The sequence below is a fragment of the Micromys minutus genome, assembly GCF_963924665.1.
Source record: "Micromys minutus genome assembly, chromosome: 20".
NCBI lineage: Eukaryota > Metazoa > Chordata > Mammalia > Rodentia > Muridae > Micromys > Micromys minutus.
In genome coordinates, this window is record NC_137955.1 from 24,110,465 (window position 1) to 24,128,996 (window position 18,532).

The 18,532-nt window shown below is 41.6% G+C and overlaps 1 protein-coding gene across 2 annotated transcripts in view; it reads right to left on the reverse strand.

Annotated features, from left to right (window-relative positions):
* EGFLAM (EGF like, fibronectin type III and laminin G domains) overlaps nt 1–18,532 on the reverse strand; it is a 176,189-nt gene that overhangs the window by 38,406 nt on the left and 119,251 nt on the right. For both annotated transcript variants that reach the window (XM_080933793.1, XM_080933794.1), the window contains exons 7-11: nt 5,189–5,304; nt 4,209–4,527; nt 3,472–3,572; nt 2,307–2,407; nt 1,087–1,231 (exon numbers count right to left, since the gene is read on the reverse strand). In XM_080933793.1, coding sequence (XP_080789919.1) covers nt 1,087–1,231; nt 2,307–2,407; nt 3,472–3,572; nt 4,209–4,527; nt 5,189–5,304 — 782 coding nt within the window. The remainder of the gene's footprint in view (nt 1–1,086; nt 1,232–2,306; nt 2,408–3,471; nt 3,573–4,208; nt 4,528–5,188; nt 5,305–18,532) is intronic.

Consider the following 18,532-nt stretch of genomic DNA (forward strand, 5'->3'; position numbering starts at 1 on the left):
ATTGAGTCAGTCCCTCTCTGGTGGCATTTCAGGTCATCCTAACTTGGATGGCAGCCTCTGGGATTTACTCTTATCTCTTGAAATATCCTCACATTCCTTCTGAAGGTTAGAGTACTTCAGAATCCCCGAAAGAGAAGATCACTGCTTCCTCTAGATGCCACATCTCCATCTAGGCAGACTTAAGGTTTCTCTAGTTTATTGAGGCTACCTTGTGGCCCCACCCTGTTTTCATGGTAGTATTTCAGACTAGACTGAAGTTTCTTTATTCTAATCAAACTTCACTCGGCCATTTCTCACTATTGGACTAGAATCCTGCGCTGTCTCTTGTTTCTCCAGGTACTGTAATTCACTAGAGTTGGCCTGGAATCAGTAAGATTTTCAGGCATGTACCGTTATTACATCATGCCTTGTTAGTAGCACAGCAAGGACCTGGCAGTGGACAGGATGCTTTAGACACAGGCACAAAGGCCCCGATGCTGCCTGTTCCTTTGGAGAATATAGAGACCTTGAAGATTATGACTCTAGGCTTGGCTCCATGCCAGATGCTAATTCAAACTGTTTAAAAGATGATCTCCAAATTACTATGGGCATAACAGATGTGTGAGTACTTCAGTGGCCTCCAGAGTGACCCAAGAGATAACTAACTTACTTCCCCCTACAGTGAAATATCCTAATAAGGATAAATGGATTATTCTTATAGGTGGAACCAGACAGCCCAGTTATTTCTAGGTTATTTGCTAAAGCCACAGATCACAACACTAGTGCCTGCCCTTGTATTTGATGCTAATGATGCCTTTGCTTCCCATGTGGGCTTTTCTTGACCTACAGCTTAGACAACTGTGGGCAAAGATACCTTATCCCTGTGTACTTGGTGTGTGCTGATCTGTGCACCCATCTCTCCAGTAGGTATGTATGAAAGGGGTTTGAAAGCTCAGGCATGCAAAGCAAAGGGGACCCCACCAGAGCTCTCCTGTGTGCCCTATGAAAATTCAGCCTCTCAGACTTGTCTTAGAGCTTTGATTTTTTTTTTTTTAACAGTCTCCTCTTGAGGACCAGATGGGATGAGCAGGGATGGACTCCACCCACCTGAGACTGGCCTGTCACTGGGGTGCCATTGTTCAACTGAAGCAGCCCATTCAGCCCATCTCTGTATAATGTCACCGAGTGCCAGGCTCCGAGTTTGATTTTGGTCCCACTTACGATGATGGCCATCCCAGTTCCACAGTTAAACCTGTGAGGGAAAGGAAAGGGAAGAAAAAAAATTCTAGAATAAGCCAGTTCATGTTTTCAGACTCCATAGCATCACTGTAGGATAATGGCTCCTTTCTTTGGTTTGGTGTGTGTGTGTGTGCGTGCATGTGTGCGTAATGAGTGTGTGTGTGTGTGTGTGTGTGTGTATGTGTGTGTGTGTGTGTGTAGGCCAGAGGTTGACATTGGTGTCTTCCTCAATTGCTCTCCATTTTATCATTTGATACAGGGTCTCATTTATTTGGGACCTTACCATTTGACTAGAACATACTAGCCAGAAAACTAATGCCTAAGTAAATGGAATAAATCATTAGGGTTGGTACAAACTCACTGCTTGCTCTGGGGAAGGCATTGTACTAAGCACTAAGACAGCTTGTGTAATCCCTCGCATAGACCTTTGAGAATAGGCAACTCCCATAGCTCACACCATCTGCCAAAGGTCAGGCAGCAAGGAAATGATGCTGTCGGGAGGCTAGCTAGGGTACCATGTCAAGGCTGACATCTGCCAATCATTCACAGACAGAGTTTATGTGCCCTAACTCTGCCTCATGCAAAATAAAATGTTAACTAAAAGCAGCTCCCGAAGTTTCTGGAGGAAAATGACCAGGGTATGGAGGGCAAGTCAAAGGCTTCAGCCCAACCCCAGGGAAGTCATGGCAGCATTTGGACCTCTGTCAGTCCTTAGGAGCCGTGGTCTCTCCCTCCCCCCACCCCCCCAACTACCAGTCATTCTGTCTCAAGAAGGCCCTGAGGAGACCCGGCCATCTTGATTTCCGGAAAGACGGGACTTGGCCTTCACCACGCTGCCATGACCCTACAGTGGATGCTCTATACCTAACTGGTATCAGAATAAATAAATGAGTCAAGGCTCCAAAATGCAAACCCAAGGGTTACCCTACCACACACACCACAGCTCTCCAGTACTAGAGAAACTGGCCCCGGTTCCTCTCCTACGCACCGTTTCTTTACTGACCGAAATCCAGGTGCGTGTACAACTGGAGTGTGCACAAAGTCTATGGTAGAATTTAAACATCTACAGGACTTTGGGCAAGAGTTACCTGAAGTGCAGGGAGCGTCGGATGAGAGCCAGGGACATGAAGTCTCCTCTTCCGTGTTCACTCTCCCCACAGTAAAGCAGTAAGCCATCCTCCGCTTCTGCCTGTGAACACACGCAAAAGCCACATCAAGGATGTCCACGTCTTCTTCCTCACCTACAAACACTCGTGAAGACAAAACATGAGCGTTTTCCTCTGCCAGCCCACGGAGGCAAGCATGTGGACTCTACATATCCAGGCCAGTTCCTTGTTTAAAAGAATGTGTGTGTGTGTGTGTGTGTGTGTGTGTGTGTGTGTGTGTGTATTATAAATAATGAGAGGAACAGCTCTGAAGAGAGAAAGGCCCATATCTGACTGGCTCTTTGCTTGACTTTGTGGATGCATGTTGAAAGCTTCCAGAAAAGTCTGTGTCCTAAAGCCCGGGTCACAGAGCACCTTGTTTATGCTCATCACATATCTATTCCATTTTTTAAAATGAGTGTGTGTGTGTTTATGTTCTTTGGTATTTTGCCTGCGTGGATGTCTGTGTGAGGGTGTCAGAAGCCCTGGAACTGGAGTTACAGACAGGCGTGAGCTGCCATGTGGGTGCTGGGAATCAAATTCAGCTCCACCAGAAGAGCAGCAGCCTGTGCTCTTCGGCACCAAGCCATCTCTTCAGCTCCGAGCATTCTGTTTTTAATGTGCTCTTTCTACTCTTCCTCTCTACCCGGGAAGCATGGACGCTTACTACTTTCCTTCTATCCAGAAAGTACCAACAGGCCAGTGGGTAGTCATACGGGGCACATCAGCTGAGGGACAGGCCACCTCTCTGACAGCTGACACTGTGACAATGGGTGTAGGTTTCCATACTCCTGGCCATTTTGCTTCTTCAAAGGTACTCAAAGGATCCCATTAAGTTCAAGGTGCTAGCTGAATGCTAATCTTTAAATGGTTGAGAACAGAGAGGTCTCTGTAAAAACACTCTGGGAATGGAATGCAATGTTAGCCCTGAAATCCAGCCCCTGGGGCATCTTTTCGGAAGTAGCTTTCTCCTAGAGGATCTAATCTTCCATAGTTAGTGACCCCCCTGAGGTAAATTTTATGACTGATTTCAGGTCAAGTGTTTTACTTTCCCTTTCCCCACTCTTCCTTTGTGTAATCTGCAGTTTAAAGGACCAGCTGCTCTTACCCTGAATTCCAGCGTAATCTGAAATGCCTGATAAGAGTTCTTCAGAGGCTCAAAGGTTACGTAGGAGTGGCCGAAGAACTGAGGATACTGGATAAGGATATCTGAAAGGAGAGAGCACAATGGGACAGCAAACATTGTCTCACTCTTCAAGGCAGAAATTGACACACACAATTGTCTGCCTATGCCCCGAAAAACCCCAGGTGACCAGTAACACTTAGCTTCCTTCCCATCTTCCTTTCTCTGCCTTTCACACACCTGCTACCCTTGAGATCAAGGAGCTTGTAAAACATCCTCAGAAGGAATAGGAGTTAGGAGATCAGTCTCTGCTTCCCTGAAAGGAAGTGAGTGGCTTAAAGTCCGCCGGGCATTTTTAAGCTGGGCATTTGCAGGACTCAAGGTGGCACTGAGGTCAGCCCTCTCAACCTTCTGGAATGTTCTGTCTTCCTGAATGTTTGATAGAGATATGTTAATGGTAGAGCCCACCTCCCTGGTGCTATTGAGATTTCAAAGTGGTTGCTCCAAAGGACCCCACCCAAAAGACATACCTAGAAACAGGCTATCCCTCAGAAAGGCAACGGAAGCTGCTTCTCACTTTGCCTGGGGAGGATGACTAATTTACCAACCAATACTTGGAAGAAAGGGCTTATCTTATACGAAGGACCAGAAGATGCTCTGTTTGATCATACAGCTGTATGTGCAGGATTATCCCTGCTCTGCACCCGCTTCCCAGGGCCTACCTTCCGAGCAGGCCTCGCCTCCTTTGCCCAGGTTGCAATGGCATCGTGAGCCCCCCCAGGCATAGTCATTGACACAGAAGCTGTCAGCTGAACAGAGAGTTTCGTCACAGGAACTGTCGAAGAGCCTTGACATCACTGCCCCACTGTTCTTCCCCTTTCGTTGGGCTGGTGTTGGTGGGACGGCCACTGTGGTTTCAGGGACAGATGCTGAGGTAGGTTGGGTGAGTCTGGAGCCCATCTCTGAGTTGGAGACAGAAGTCTTTTTGGATTCCACCAAGAACTTCTTATTTCCAGTTTTGGTAGCAGGAAGTGGTTTAACCTAAGTTAGAGAAGGAACGGAAGTGCTCAGAGTAAACATGCAGCCATTGTTATGTTTCGCGTATTTGGTTCTTGAACCACAGGCTCACTGTTAATGGCGTTCAAAGGCAGGAGGATGGCTATGGGACAGGAGTGTTGACCCCCAGTTTATGGGGAAGACTTAGAGACTTGAGGGGTTAAGAACTTTACCCTGTATTAATCAGAACATCCCGGTGAGGTGAAGCTGATATTCTATGCCTGCTCTTACTAAAATATTACAAAATGCATGGCTTTGTCAAGGGATTATTCATTTTCTTATGTGGGCTCATTTTACAAGATTCTGTGGGAGGTACATCTATCTATCAATATATACATGTATAAATACATGTCACACACATATATACACACATGCACACACATATATGTGCATACGTATACATATGCATAGATACACTTGGCAAAGCTAGTTATAAACAGAGGCTGTTCATAACAGCCTGCTAGGAATCTCCTTAGTACTAATCTAGGCCTCCTATCCCCAGTCTCATAGTCAGAGAAAACAAATCCATGCTGAGAACAAACGGGCTCATTGCAGTCTGAAGTTCCATGTCCATGGTCCATGGCTAACCTGCTGTGGTCAGCAGGAAAGCAAAACACATTGGCGTAAACAGCAGGCGTGACCGTACCTCCTCAAAAGAGACATCCAGGTCCAGCTCGTCTTCGGATCCATCATCATCCTCACTCACTCCGGGATTGGTGATATACCCAGGTCCATAGTGGCCACTTCCAGCCTCCCCAGGACCTTCACAAAGAAAAATGACACATCCCTGTCACTTCATGCCTTCTTTGTCCCAACGTCCTTTCTTCTTTAATTAACCAGCTTTCCAACCATTTATAAAATATGGCATTTTCTTACATGCATGATATTATACTTTTGTCCCCATTTATCTCCTCTCTCCTTCCTGACCATCCTCTCCTACCTCCTTCTATCCAGACATCAAGATCTACTTTACTAAGGAATAAACTGAGGCTTGGAGAGCCCATGGAAGGTTCCAGAAAAGGGAAGTCTTCGTACAGAGCTCCTGACACTGCACAGCAGGCTCTCAGTAGCATCCCAAATTTCCAGTCTTTGACAGTGATGCAGATTATGAACCATTTCATGATCACCAAGAAGGAAATACATATAGATAAAACCAGGCCCCGTGTGACTCCATGAGGCCTGGGATGGAAGCCATCACTCCTCTGGATTGTCTTCTCCATCTCCCACCCATGAGGCGTCCACCAAGTTTGTTTCTCAATGCCTGTGGGCTGCACATTCTATGCTACTGATAAGAATTCTCCAAGTGGCCTGAGGTTGCTGTAATTAAAGTGCATAACTTATCTCTTTCCACTTGGCACTTTGTTAATTAAGAAAAGAGAACATTGAAAACCAGATACTTATTAGAATCATAATAGTCCAACCACACACTGAATGCAAAACAAATTCTGGGATATTCCACATTAAGGGGAAAAAAATTACAAATCTTGGTCAACAAAAGGATGCCCCTTATTTTATAAAGTCCATCCAGGTTTGAGTTTTTAAAGACATCATGGTTTCTCTGATGATCACTGTGACATAATTGGAAATATCTCTGGTCATCTGAGATGGGTGTAATAAACCCATTGTTAAGAAAGTCATTTAATCTTGTAAGAACCCATGGTTCTCAACAAAATAAGGACCAAAACCCACAGGGGAAAAAAGGTTAGAAATGGTGGCGACCACTTGTAATTTGGCTACTGGGGAGGCAGAGATTGGCAGATCCTTGGGGCTCATTGGACACTCAGCCAAGATGACTTGGCAAGATCCAGGTTCCAGCGAGAACAGCTGTCTAAATGAATAAACTGGCCAGTGTATATAGAATGACATCAGAGGTTGTCTTCTTGCACACTCCTGCTTGGACACACACACACACACACACACACACAGACACACAGACACACACACACACAGACACACACACACACACACACACACACACACACACACATCGCTTGCCATGCACAAATAAGGAGGGAGATTAGATTAGATTTCATGACCATTGAGCTCATTAACTTTTGTAACCCTAGAATTCACACTGTCGATGTGGACATGCTTCTGAGAGCTACACAACAGCCTAGGTCTGAGAAGGAAACAACCAGAAAATTGCACTTACAAGGATGAAAAGCTAGTTCAGTATGAGCTGACCAACTCTCTGAGGATTGGAGCTTTGTGTCCAGTATGCCAAACTTCTGGGAAGTCATGTCATATCACTGTCAGAATCATCTGTTACACTGCCTACAGGGGAACCTGTCTTAACATGTCATCTTGTGGAAGCCTCCATGGAGATGCTTTTGCCCCACCTCTGAAGTTTCCCTGGCAAAGATGAAGTATAAGAACTAAGAATCAGTAAGATTTTATCCAGTCTCTTCCGCCCATATCTACGAGGTGAAAGTAGGGACCAAGCTGCCAGGTAGAAGCATTTGGCCCAGACTTATGAACTGAGAGATGTTGGGGAGAAGGAGGAGGAACTGGGGGCAAACTTGGTCTCTCTTGTAGCCTTTCTTCACCAGGGTTAGGGAACAGAAGTGGCTTTGGTAGGTAGAACCATCACAAAAGACCAAGCTTCCCAAGCAAGCTATCATGGGTTCCAGACCAGGCAGAGAGGGTCCTGGCAAACCAACCTTGACTCTCAGAGAAAACTTGCCTTCTAACTCAGCCTTTATCAGACATAAGGGTACCTATCTGCTAATGGCATTGACTTTCTTCTAAGCTGATTCTAAACATGGGCAAAGAGAAGAAGGGCTGTGAATAGGATCTGCTGAAAACCAGCCAACCAAACAAAAGCAAAACAAAACAAAAACCCTCTGTGGCCAGTGGGACAAGAATGGCTTGGGAGAAAAGGCAATTCTGTGAGAGATGATGGATTATGGAAAGAAGCTGGGACATCTCAATAGAAGTACTCAAGGGGTATGTGGTCGGGTGGAAAATGGGAAACGTGAAGAGCCACAGCCTTCAAGGTCTTGCAAGACATTCTGTGACTTGTCCTTGCTAGTCAGAACCTTAATCACATTCTATCTCACATTCACCCATACCTTGCATACTTCAAACTGGCTATTCCTTTAAGTTTCATGGTCTTTTCTGAGCAGACAATACAGGTTTTTATACCAACAGGAAGAGTCTAGTGGGAAATCAGAGCATGAGGTCCTGTGTGGAACAAAGAGGGGCAAGCCTTCCAATGCTGATGTGTTCTCTAACTGGGTCCTCACAGACAGGACCCAGTCAACATCCTGCATCTGGGTCAGGAACCAGAAAAGGAGAGTGGTAAAGAGAGGGGGATGTGCGATGCTCAGTGTGGAAGGGAGGGGCAGGCATGTGTGCCTGTATCTACCCAACAAGAGAACTAACTCTGTGATGTGGCCAAGCATCAGTGTCCTGAGCTTTCTGTGGCCCTTAGACTGGCCCCTGTGGACAATCCCACAGTTCAGTTCTTTTTAGACGTTCCAATGAGAAAGTTGCTCAAACCCAAGAGACTAGCACCCCTTCTCGGTCCCATGACACAGTGATTAGAGGAAACAATGGACAGGTGTGTGCTTGATCAGTTCAGATGATGATGGTTTAGTATTAAAAGTGAAACAAAGACATTATCAGAGATAGCATATCACTGACAGACCATTGATGCTTTACCCGGAAAAAAAACTGAAGGGGGAGGGAAGAGGGGGAGAAAGAAGTGATAGGGAAGAAGGAAGAGGGTTAATCCTGGGGTTAATGCATTCTATTTTTGTCAATGTCTGAAGCTGTGGCCATTAAATGGGATAGAACAGAAGTATTGAGAGGTTCCATGGAAGACAGGAAGGGACTGAATTCATGAAGCCCCTGGGTCTTTCATCATTTAAAAGAAGGAGAACAGCTATTGATTAATTTTAGAATTAAATTAAGAATAGTGTTTCAGCAAAAAATAAGAGTCCTTCACTCACAGGCAGGCTGACAATAGATTTACTGCCTAATTGATTAAGTTCAAAAGTTAACAGTTTGTAAACAGTTAATAAAAGAATACATTATTTCATCCCAACTGGTAAGATTAGTAAGTCACATAGAAGAGAGGGAAAAAGTAGAAACAAAAGTTCTGTCTTCAATTTAAAATGGGGGGGGGGGAGTGCAGTGTAATTTAAAAACACAAACCAAGATCAAAGAAATGAGTAAAACATGTCAATTACTAGAATAACTGTAAATGTAATAAACCTGTCATTTGGGGAAATGTGTGTCAGGGTTGAATTTTACAAACTTGAGCTCTACGGCACTTTCAGAAAGCACCGCAATCATAAGTCACAGGAAGATAGAAAATATAAGAGTGCCATTGTTCTGAGTTGGCGAGCACTTGGAGTGCACAGAGAGCCATCACAATGAGCTCTATAGCTACGTGTTCTGAGTGCATATCAACCTAATAAATAAATAATATACAAACCAGCCAAGCAGAGGAAAGAAAACAAACCCAAGGATGAGCTGAAAGGCATAGTGTCTCAGCGAAAACAACAACAACAACAAAAACACACAAGTGCTTCATTCAGAGCAGTCTGATAATAATTTTACTCCCTAAACCAATGGGCCTGAAAATTGAGACAATCATTTCTGTGCAGACAAGAGGTTCTGAAGGAAAGAAGCACCGAGGTTCAGAGTGACATTGTAAGTAATACATGATGTGGTGAACAGAGGCTCTACCATCGGGGAGATTGAGTTAAATTGATTAAGGCATTTTGATGGGGCTGGAAGATGGCTTCATGCATAAGGCACTTGCTGAACAGAGAAAGGCTCAAATCTCATCCCCTGAAGCCGTATGCACAATTCTGGATCTGATGGGATATGCTTGCAATGTCTGTGCTGGGTAGGTGGAGCTTCCTGGCCACCCTGCTTGGTGAGCACCCAGATCAGTAAAAGACCTTGTATCCAAAAAAAAAAAAAAAAAGGTGGACCATGCCTGAGAAACATACCTGAGGCTGTCACCTGGCCTTTACACATGCCTGTAAACATGTGTACCTCCATATGCAAACACAGAGATACATAACTGTACTCTTGTATTCTCATGCATGTGTGCATGTGCACACACACACACACACACACACACACACACACACACACACACACACACACACACACTATCTAGGCTAAAATGGCTTTGAACTAGTGGTAATCCTCCTGCCATAGTCTCCCAAGTACTGGGATTACAGGTGAGAGCCAAAACGTCGGACTGCATATCTATCTTTGTGTAATTGTATTCCCTCCATCTGTTTGATTGACTGTTATTCTGTTACACATAGAGATACTTTAGAAATATCAACTTGAACTGCGGCTAAAAGACACAATTCAGGTTTTCAGCAGCATGGTCTATTTAGTGGCGGTCTTCAAAACATGAGAAACGAGCTGAGAGATGTAAGGAATAGGTTGACCACAGTGCTTCTGATTTTAAAGGCTTTCTTTCTTTTGAGTTGAATGGATCTGCCAGCAGTCAGATACACTTCAAATTGACACCTTTAATTTTCAATAAGGAATGGTAAAAAGGAATCTAGCCACACAAAATATAATTCTTCATGTACAATAAAAACCACTTTGAAAACTTGCTATTCATTTCTCTGCTTGAATTTTGGCAATTTCTTATTACAACTGCACCTAGTTAAAAAAAATCATTTTTTATACTTTTCATGGTCTAAATTATTAAATAGTATTAGATAATTATTAGATAATAATTATATTAAGTTATTATTAGACTCTAATAGAAAGGTTTACATTCAGTGATATCCAGATATCAGTAGCCATGTTGGCTTGGAACTCAATATGTAGCCTGAGATGACCCCAAATTCATGGCAATCCTCCTGCCTTAGGCTCCAAGTTCTGGGATTATAGGTGAGAGCCAAAATGGCTGGTTGCTCACCTTATTATGGTGTGATTTTTTTCTTTTACTGTCTACGTCTATTTGATTTACTGTCATTGTGTCATACGTTTCATTTAGTGTGTGCACATGTGTTCTTGCTTGAACTTGCATGCGTGGGAGGTAAAGTGTCACTTGGGGTGTCTTCCTCATTTCTTGAGTCAGCTCCTCTCACTGAATCTGGCCATTTTGGCTAGACTATCCAGCTAGCAAGGCCCTGGTATTCACCTGTCTGTCTCCCAGTGCTATGGTTGAAGGTATGTGTGGTTGTGCCTGGCTTTCTCAATCGATGAAGGTCTGAGCTCTGGTCCTCATTTATGCAAAGAAAGCACTTGACACAGTGAGTCATATTTTTAGCCCTTATACTGAAATAAAATTCTTTCACTTTTGACATTATATGTACCTCGCTTCCCCTTTTTTTCTCCCTCTGAACTCTCTCATACCCCTCCTTGGTCTCTTTCAAATTCATGGTCTCTTTCTTCATTAAAATTGTTGTTATATATACCTATCTATGTATATACATATATATTCCTAAATACACCTGAGCGGCATGTATAATGTTACTTAAATGTATATTTTCAGGGCTGATCATTTGGTATTAGATGAGTAATTGGTGAGCTTCTCCCTGGAGAAGACTATTTTTCTGACTCTCAGCATTCCTTAGCTGCCTGTAGTCTTGATGTATGTGAAAAAGTCACAGAGGATCCTACAAGACCTCAACCCTCCATTAAAACAAAACAAAACAAAACAAAACTGAAATGTATCTATTTCCTCAAATTATTCCACATGTTGGTTAACTATCATGACTTAAATATAGAGCATAGCCTTGGTGTCCATTGACAGTCAATCTATGGGTGCTCAAGTCTCTTATATAAAATGGCACAGTGTGTTCATATGCTATACAGACTCTTGCATAGTTTAATCCACCTATAGATTTTTTATAGCATCTATTTCAATGGAAATGTTGTATACATGGTGCTGCATTGCTTAGATGTTTTATAACTGTTTCCTCAGAATAAAGCATCTCCCCCTGGAAGAAGGAAATCAGAAAGTAACAAATAAGATTCAGGAAGTAAAGACAAGTTAAGGCATCCAGGAAGCTCAGAAGCCACAGTGCTCATAAGTCCTCTCCCTAGGACTGTGTAAGCAGTAAGGAATAGCCAGGGGAGAGACAGACTCCTTGGTAGGGCTTCCCACAAGTTGTGCTTGGAAGTTCAGAGAAAAGGCTTTTGTGACTGATCCCCCATCTGCCTTTGAGCCTCCCACACTCTCGTAAATAACCACGCATGCACATTCCTGTACAAACCCTCAGAACTGCTTCACAAAAGTAGCTTTAGATGGAATCTTTCTTAGGGGACAGGTCAGGGTTGTCCTAGATGCCCTATCTTGGGTGAATAAACATTTGTTCACTTTTCATGTTCTTATGAGGAAAAGTCACACAACATTTGAGAACGGTGCAAGAAAACAAAGTCTTTATGATTTTAATACAGACAGAATGGCCCCACCCCAAACATTTTCCATCTGCTGTTGGTTGAATCTACAGTTACAGACGCTGTGGACATTAAGGGCCATCTGTGCATTCAGGATCCTTGATTAAGCCCAAACTTTTATGGCTATAAGGAACAAGTGGCCTTCTTTATGTTGCAGTAGGTCAGTGGCCACCAAGTTTGCAGGGTCCCAGCTGCAGCCTTTCACTAACATGCATACTTCTCTGTTCGTGCAAGCAGAGCCAGTTTTACCCCAGAGGATACGTCTGGGTAAAGCCTTTCTCTGGTCCATAATCATACTCTACAGTAATTGAAAACTCCAGACAGTATGTTACAAGAGAAAGCCAGCCTCTCTCTGGGCCATGAGATTAATCTGTGCCCAAGAAACCTTTTCAAAAAAAAAAAAAAAAAAAAAAATAGAAACAAGAGTAATCTGCTCTCATGTTCAAATAAGTATTGGCATATTGATTAAAGCAAGACTGAGCCAGAGAGGAACTCGAGGTGCGGTGGAGGGTTTCTGAGCATGAACTATCTCACAAAGCCACCTCCATCAGAAAGAAAATCATGAACTGCTAAGACAGAGAGCTCACTGTCTGAATAACAAACAGAATCCATCACAAGTTGCTTTCTGATGGAAGAGTTTCTACAGTGTTTTTAAACTTTCACCCTGAGAAAATCACAAATAGCTGACTGAGTGGGGAAAAAATTATAAAAAGACCACAGAGACCCTTGGGTCAGTTGGTACAACTGGTCTACCATTTGCTAGAATTCTTGCTTAGAATCCAGGAAGAATGTATGGAGCAGAGTCAGCTCGGGCTGGAACATGAACTATTTTAAATATGAGAATGAAAGGTGTAGTTTCACATTAGAAGGGTTGGGACCAGGTTCTATCTTTGGCCTTAGAGCTCCTAATCTTTTTGTGTCTGAACAACGTCCAAGTATACTCTCTTTTCTAGAACTTATTTAACAATGAATCAAAAGACCTGGTCAGCAGGACCCCATGTTCCACATTCACAGCCTCTTGGGGAAATGCAGCCCCACTTTTAGCAGCCACCCTCAACATCACCTCGTAACATTTCTGACAAATCCACTTTCAAGAGTTCTTGCTGCAAGGTTAGCACTACCCTCATCCTCTAGGGTATGCTTGCTCACACTGTGTGTAGTGTAAACACAGGCACCCAAGGTGTTTTGAGTGCATATAATCACTGGACCTGACCATGAACTCTTGGCTCAAAGCTTCAGCTTCCTCCAAAAGAAACTTGTCAAAAGTAAATATATGCAACCTTCACAGACGTAACTAATGTTCACTTCCTCTAAGCCTTCAGATGTTAGTATATGTTTTCTGCAAAACTCTACTTAATTTCCTGATGTACTTGATCCAGTGTTATTCAAGCTACAGACTTCAGGACACTAGAGGGTTGTGAAAACAGTTCAGTGGGCCATAAGCAATATTTTTAAAAATTGAGTCAAATAAAAATCTCCAAAAAAATTAAATAAAGTTCTAGCTAGCTAGTTCAGGAAGGGCGAGACACTGAACACACACACACACACACACACACACACACACACACACACACACACTCCCTCCTTGCTTTAAAATTTTTATTTTAAATTATGTGTGTATGTACACAGTGTGTGTATGCATGCATGCGTGTGTGTATGTGTGTGTGTGTGTGTGTGTGTGTGTGTGTGTGTGCCTATGAAGTCTAGAAGCAGGTGTTTATTAAGCTCTCTCAGATTTATAACTAACTCTTAGGGTACAGTACACAGTATCTCCATTTATGATAGGAATCCTGCTGGAACTGCTGAAGTTTGCAGAAGAGCACAGTGTATGCCTGAGTTAGTAAGTGTTACTACACATACTGAGGTAGAAATGGAACCTTGGCATTTCCTGTTGGGGAAATAACATCTTGTCACTAGAGAAGCAGCTCAGAAAACTGATAGAGAAAGTGTGCACTTGTGCCTGGAGCTGACCTGGTGCCAGAGCACTCTGTACCCAGTCTCACAGGAGTGCTGACACATCTGAGAGCTCAGGTGAGACCAAATCTCTCACCTCTGCTCAAATTCCTGGCCCAAGAGGAACCAGCCTAGAGCCCTCAGGTCACAGGAACCAAGGAGCAGTCTGGGACAGGATCCTTCTGGTTTCTGTCTGTGCCCTGTGGTGAAACCTGTGCCACAGCTACCCAGACCCTGCTGGAAAAGAACCGGTTCCCCAGTAGTGCTGACACACAGGCTTACAGGAGGGTCAAGCATCTGTATCATCAGAACCCAGTTCAACCACCACAGCAAGTCCTGGATACCACAACACACCAGGAGAGCAAGATTCTGATTTAAAAATCACAACACATAATGATGTTAGAAGACTTTAATAAGGTCATAAATAACTCTCTTAAAGAAATACAGGACAAGACAGGTAAACAGGTAGAAGTCCTTAAGGAGAAAACACAAAACACCCCAAAAAAATCCTTTAGAAAATTATGAGAAAACAGGTGAAGGAATTGAATAAAACCAACCAGGATCTAAAAATAGAAACAATAAAGAAATCACAAAGGGAGATGGCCCTGGAGATAGAAAACCTAGGAAAGAGATCAGGAGTCATAGACACAAGCATTAACAACAGAATACAAGAGATGAAAGAGAAAATCTCAGGGGCAGAAGACACTATAAAAAACATTGGTACAACAGTCAAAGAAAATGCAAAATTCAAAAAGGTTTTAACCAAAAATATCCAGGAAATCTAGGACACAATGAGAAGATCAAACCTGGGGATAATAAGTATAGAAGAGAGCAAAGATTGTCAACTAAAAAGGCCAGTAAATATTTTCAACAAAATTATAGAAGAAAACTTCCCTAACATAAAGAGAGATATGCCCATAAACATACAAGAAGCCTACAGAACTCTGAATTGATTGGACAAAAAAAGAAATTTCGCACATCATAAAATAGGCAAAATACCAAGTGCACAAAACAAAGAAAGAATATTAAAAGCTGTAAGGGGGAAAGGTAAAATAACATATAAAAGCAGACCTATCAGAATCACACAGACTTCTCAACAGAGACTATGAAGGCTAGAAGATTTTGGGCAGATAGCATACAAAACCTAAGAGAACACAAATGCCAGTCCAGGCTATTATATACAGCAAAACTTTCAATTCTCATAGATGGAGAAACCAAGATCTTTCCTGAATAAAACAAATTTACACAATATCTTTCCACAAATCCAGCCCTACAAAGGATAATAAATGGAAAACTCCAAAACAAGGAGGGAAACCACACCCTAGAAAAAGCAGAAAAATAATCTTCTTTCAACTAATTCAAAAAAGACAGTCACACAAACATAATTCCACCTTTAACAACAAAAATAACAGGAAACAACAATCATTGGTCCCTAATATCTCTCAACATCAATGGACTCAATTACTCAATAAAACAATATATACTAACTGAATGCATAAAGAGGATCCAACATTTTGCTATATACAGGAAACACACCTCCGTGACAAAGACAACAGACATTACCTCAGAGTAAAAGTCTGAAAAACAATTTTCTAAGCAAATAGTCCCAAGAAACAACTTGGAGTTGTTTTTATTTGATATTATAATATCAAATAAAATTGACTTTCAATCAAAAGTTATCAAAAAAAAAAGATAAGGAAGAACACTTCATACTCATCAAAGGAAAAATTCACCAATATGAAATCTCAGTTCTGAATATCTATGCTACAAATGCAAGGGCACCTACATTCATAAAGGAAACCTACTAAAGCTCAAAGCACACATTGTACCTCACACAATAATAGTGGGTGACTTCAGCACTGCTCTTTCATCAATGGACAGATCATGGAAAGAGAACCTAAAAAGAGACACAGTGAAACTAACAGAAATTAAGAACCAAATGGATTTAACAGACATCTATGAATATTTTATTCTAAAACAAAAATATAACTTTTTCTCAGCACCACATGGTACCTTCTTCAAAAGTGACCATATAATTGGTCACAAAACAGGCTTCAACATACAAGAAGATTGAAATAATCCCATGTATCCTATCAGATCACCATGGACTAAGACTGGTCTTCAATAACAACAAAAATGACAGAAAGCCCATATACACATAGAAGCTGAAGAATGCTTTCTCTACTCAATGATAACTTGGTAAAGAAAGAAATAAAGAAAGAAATTGAGGATTTTTTAAGAATTTACTGAAAATGAAGGCACAACATACCAAAACTTATGGGACACAATAAAAGCACTGCTAAGAGGAAAATTCATAGCTCTGAGTGCCTCCAAAAAGAAACTAAAGAGAACATATACTAGCAGCCCTCTTTAGGTGACAGCACACCTAAAATCTCTAGAACTAAAAGAAGCAAATACACCTAAGAGGAGTAATGGGCAGGAAATATTCAAACTCAGGACTGAAATCAACCAAGTAGAAACAAAAAGAACTATACAAAGAATTAGCTAAACCAGGAGCTGGTTTTTTGAGAAAACCAAAAAGATCGACAAGCCCTTAGCCAGACTACCCAGAGGGCACAGAGACAGTATTCAAATTAACAATATCAGAAATGAAAAGGGAGACATAACAACAGAAACTAAGGAAATAAAAAAAAATATCATCAGATCATACTACAAAATCTATAGTCAACAAAACTGGAAAATCTGGATGAAATAGACAATTTTCTAGACAGATACCAGGTACTAAATCAGGATCAGATAAACCATCTAAACAGTCCTACAACTCCTAAAGAAATAGAAACACTCATCGAAAGTTCCCAAACAAAAAAAAGCCTTAAACTGCATGGGTTTAGCACAGAGTTCTATCAGACCCTCATAGAAGACCTAATATCAATATTCTCTAAACTATTCCACAAAGTAGGAACAGGAGGAATACTACCCAATTCCTTCTATGAAGCCATAATTACACATATACCTGAACCACACAAAGACCCAACAAAGAAAAAGAACTTCAGACCAATTTCCCTTATGAATATCAATGCAAAAACACTCAATAAAAGTTTTGCAAACACATCAAAACAATCACCCATCGCCATCAGGTAGACTTCATTTCAGAGATGCAGTGATGGTTCAATATATGAAAATCCCTCAACATAATCCACTATATAAACAAACTCAAAGGGGGGGGCATTATTATCTCATTAGATGCTGAGAAAACATTTGACAAAATTCAACACTCCTTCATGTTAAAAGTCTTGGAAAGATCAGCAATTCAAGGCCCATACCTAAACATAGTAAATGTAATATACAGCAAACCACTAGCCAACATCAAACTAAATCGAGAGAAACTTTAAGCAACCCCACTAAAATCAGGAACTAGACATGGATGCCCACTCTCTCCCTACCTATTCAGTATGGTACTTGAAGTCCTGGCCAAAGCAATTAGACAACAAAAGTAGGTCAAAGGGATACAATTGGAAAGGAAAAAGTCAAAATATCACTGTTTGCAGATGATATGATAGTACACTTAAGTGACCCCAAAAATTCCACCAGAGAACTCCTACAGCTGATAAACAACTTTAGCAACATGGCTGGGTACAAAATTAACTAAAAAAAAATCAGTAGCTCTTCTTTACTCAAAGGATAAGTGGGTTAAGAAAGAAATTAGGGAAACGACACCTTTCACAATATTCCCAAATAATATAAAATACTTTTATGTGACTCTAACCAAGCAAGTGAAAGATCTGTATGACAAGAACTTCAAGTCTCAGAAGAAAGAAATTGAGGAAGATCTCAGAAGATAGAAAGATCTCTCATGCTCATGAATTGGCAGGATCAACATAGTAAAAATGGCCATCTTGCCAAAAGTAATCTACAGATTCAATGCAATCCCCATCAAAATTCCAACCCAGTTCTTCATAGAGTTAGCAAGATTAATTTGCATATTCATTTGGAATAGCAACAACAACAACAAAAAACAGGATAATGAAAACTATTCTCAACAATAAAAGAACTTCTGGGGAAATCACCATTCCTGACTTCAGGCTATATTACAGAGCAGCAGTTATAAAAACTGTATGGTATTGGACTAGAGACAGGACGGTAGATTAATGAAGTAGAATTGAAGATCCGGAAATGAACCTACACACCTATGGTCTCTTGATCTTTGATAAAGGAGCTAAAATCATCCAGTAGAGGAAAGATAGCATTTTCAACAAACAGTTCTAGTCCAACTGGTGGTCTTCATGTAGAAGAATGCAAATTGATCCATTCTTATTGCCCTGTACAAAGCTCAAGTCCAAGTGGATCAAGGACCTCCACATAAAACCAGATATACTCAAACTAATAGAAGAGAAAGTGGAAAAGAGTCTTGAACACATGGGTACTGGGGAAAATTTCCTGAACAGAACACCAATATCTTATGCTCTAAGATCAAGAATTGACAAATGGGCCCTCATAAAATTGCAAAGCTTCTTTAAGGCAAAGGACACTGTCATTATGACAAAATGGTAACCAACAGAATGGGAAAAGATCTTTGCCAGTCCTATATCAGATAGACAGCTAATACCCAATATATTCGAATAACTCAAGAAGTTAGACTCCAGAGAATCAAATAGCCCTACTAAAAAATGGGGTACAGAACTAAACA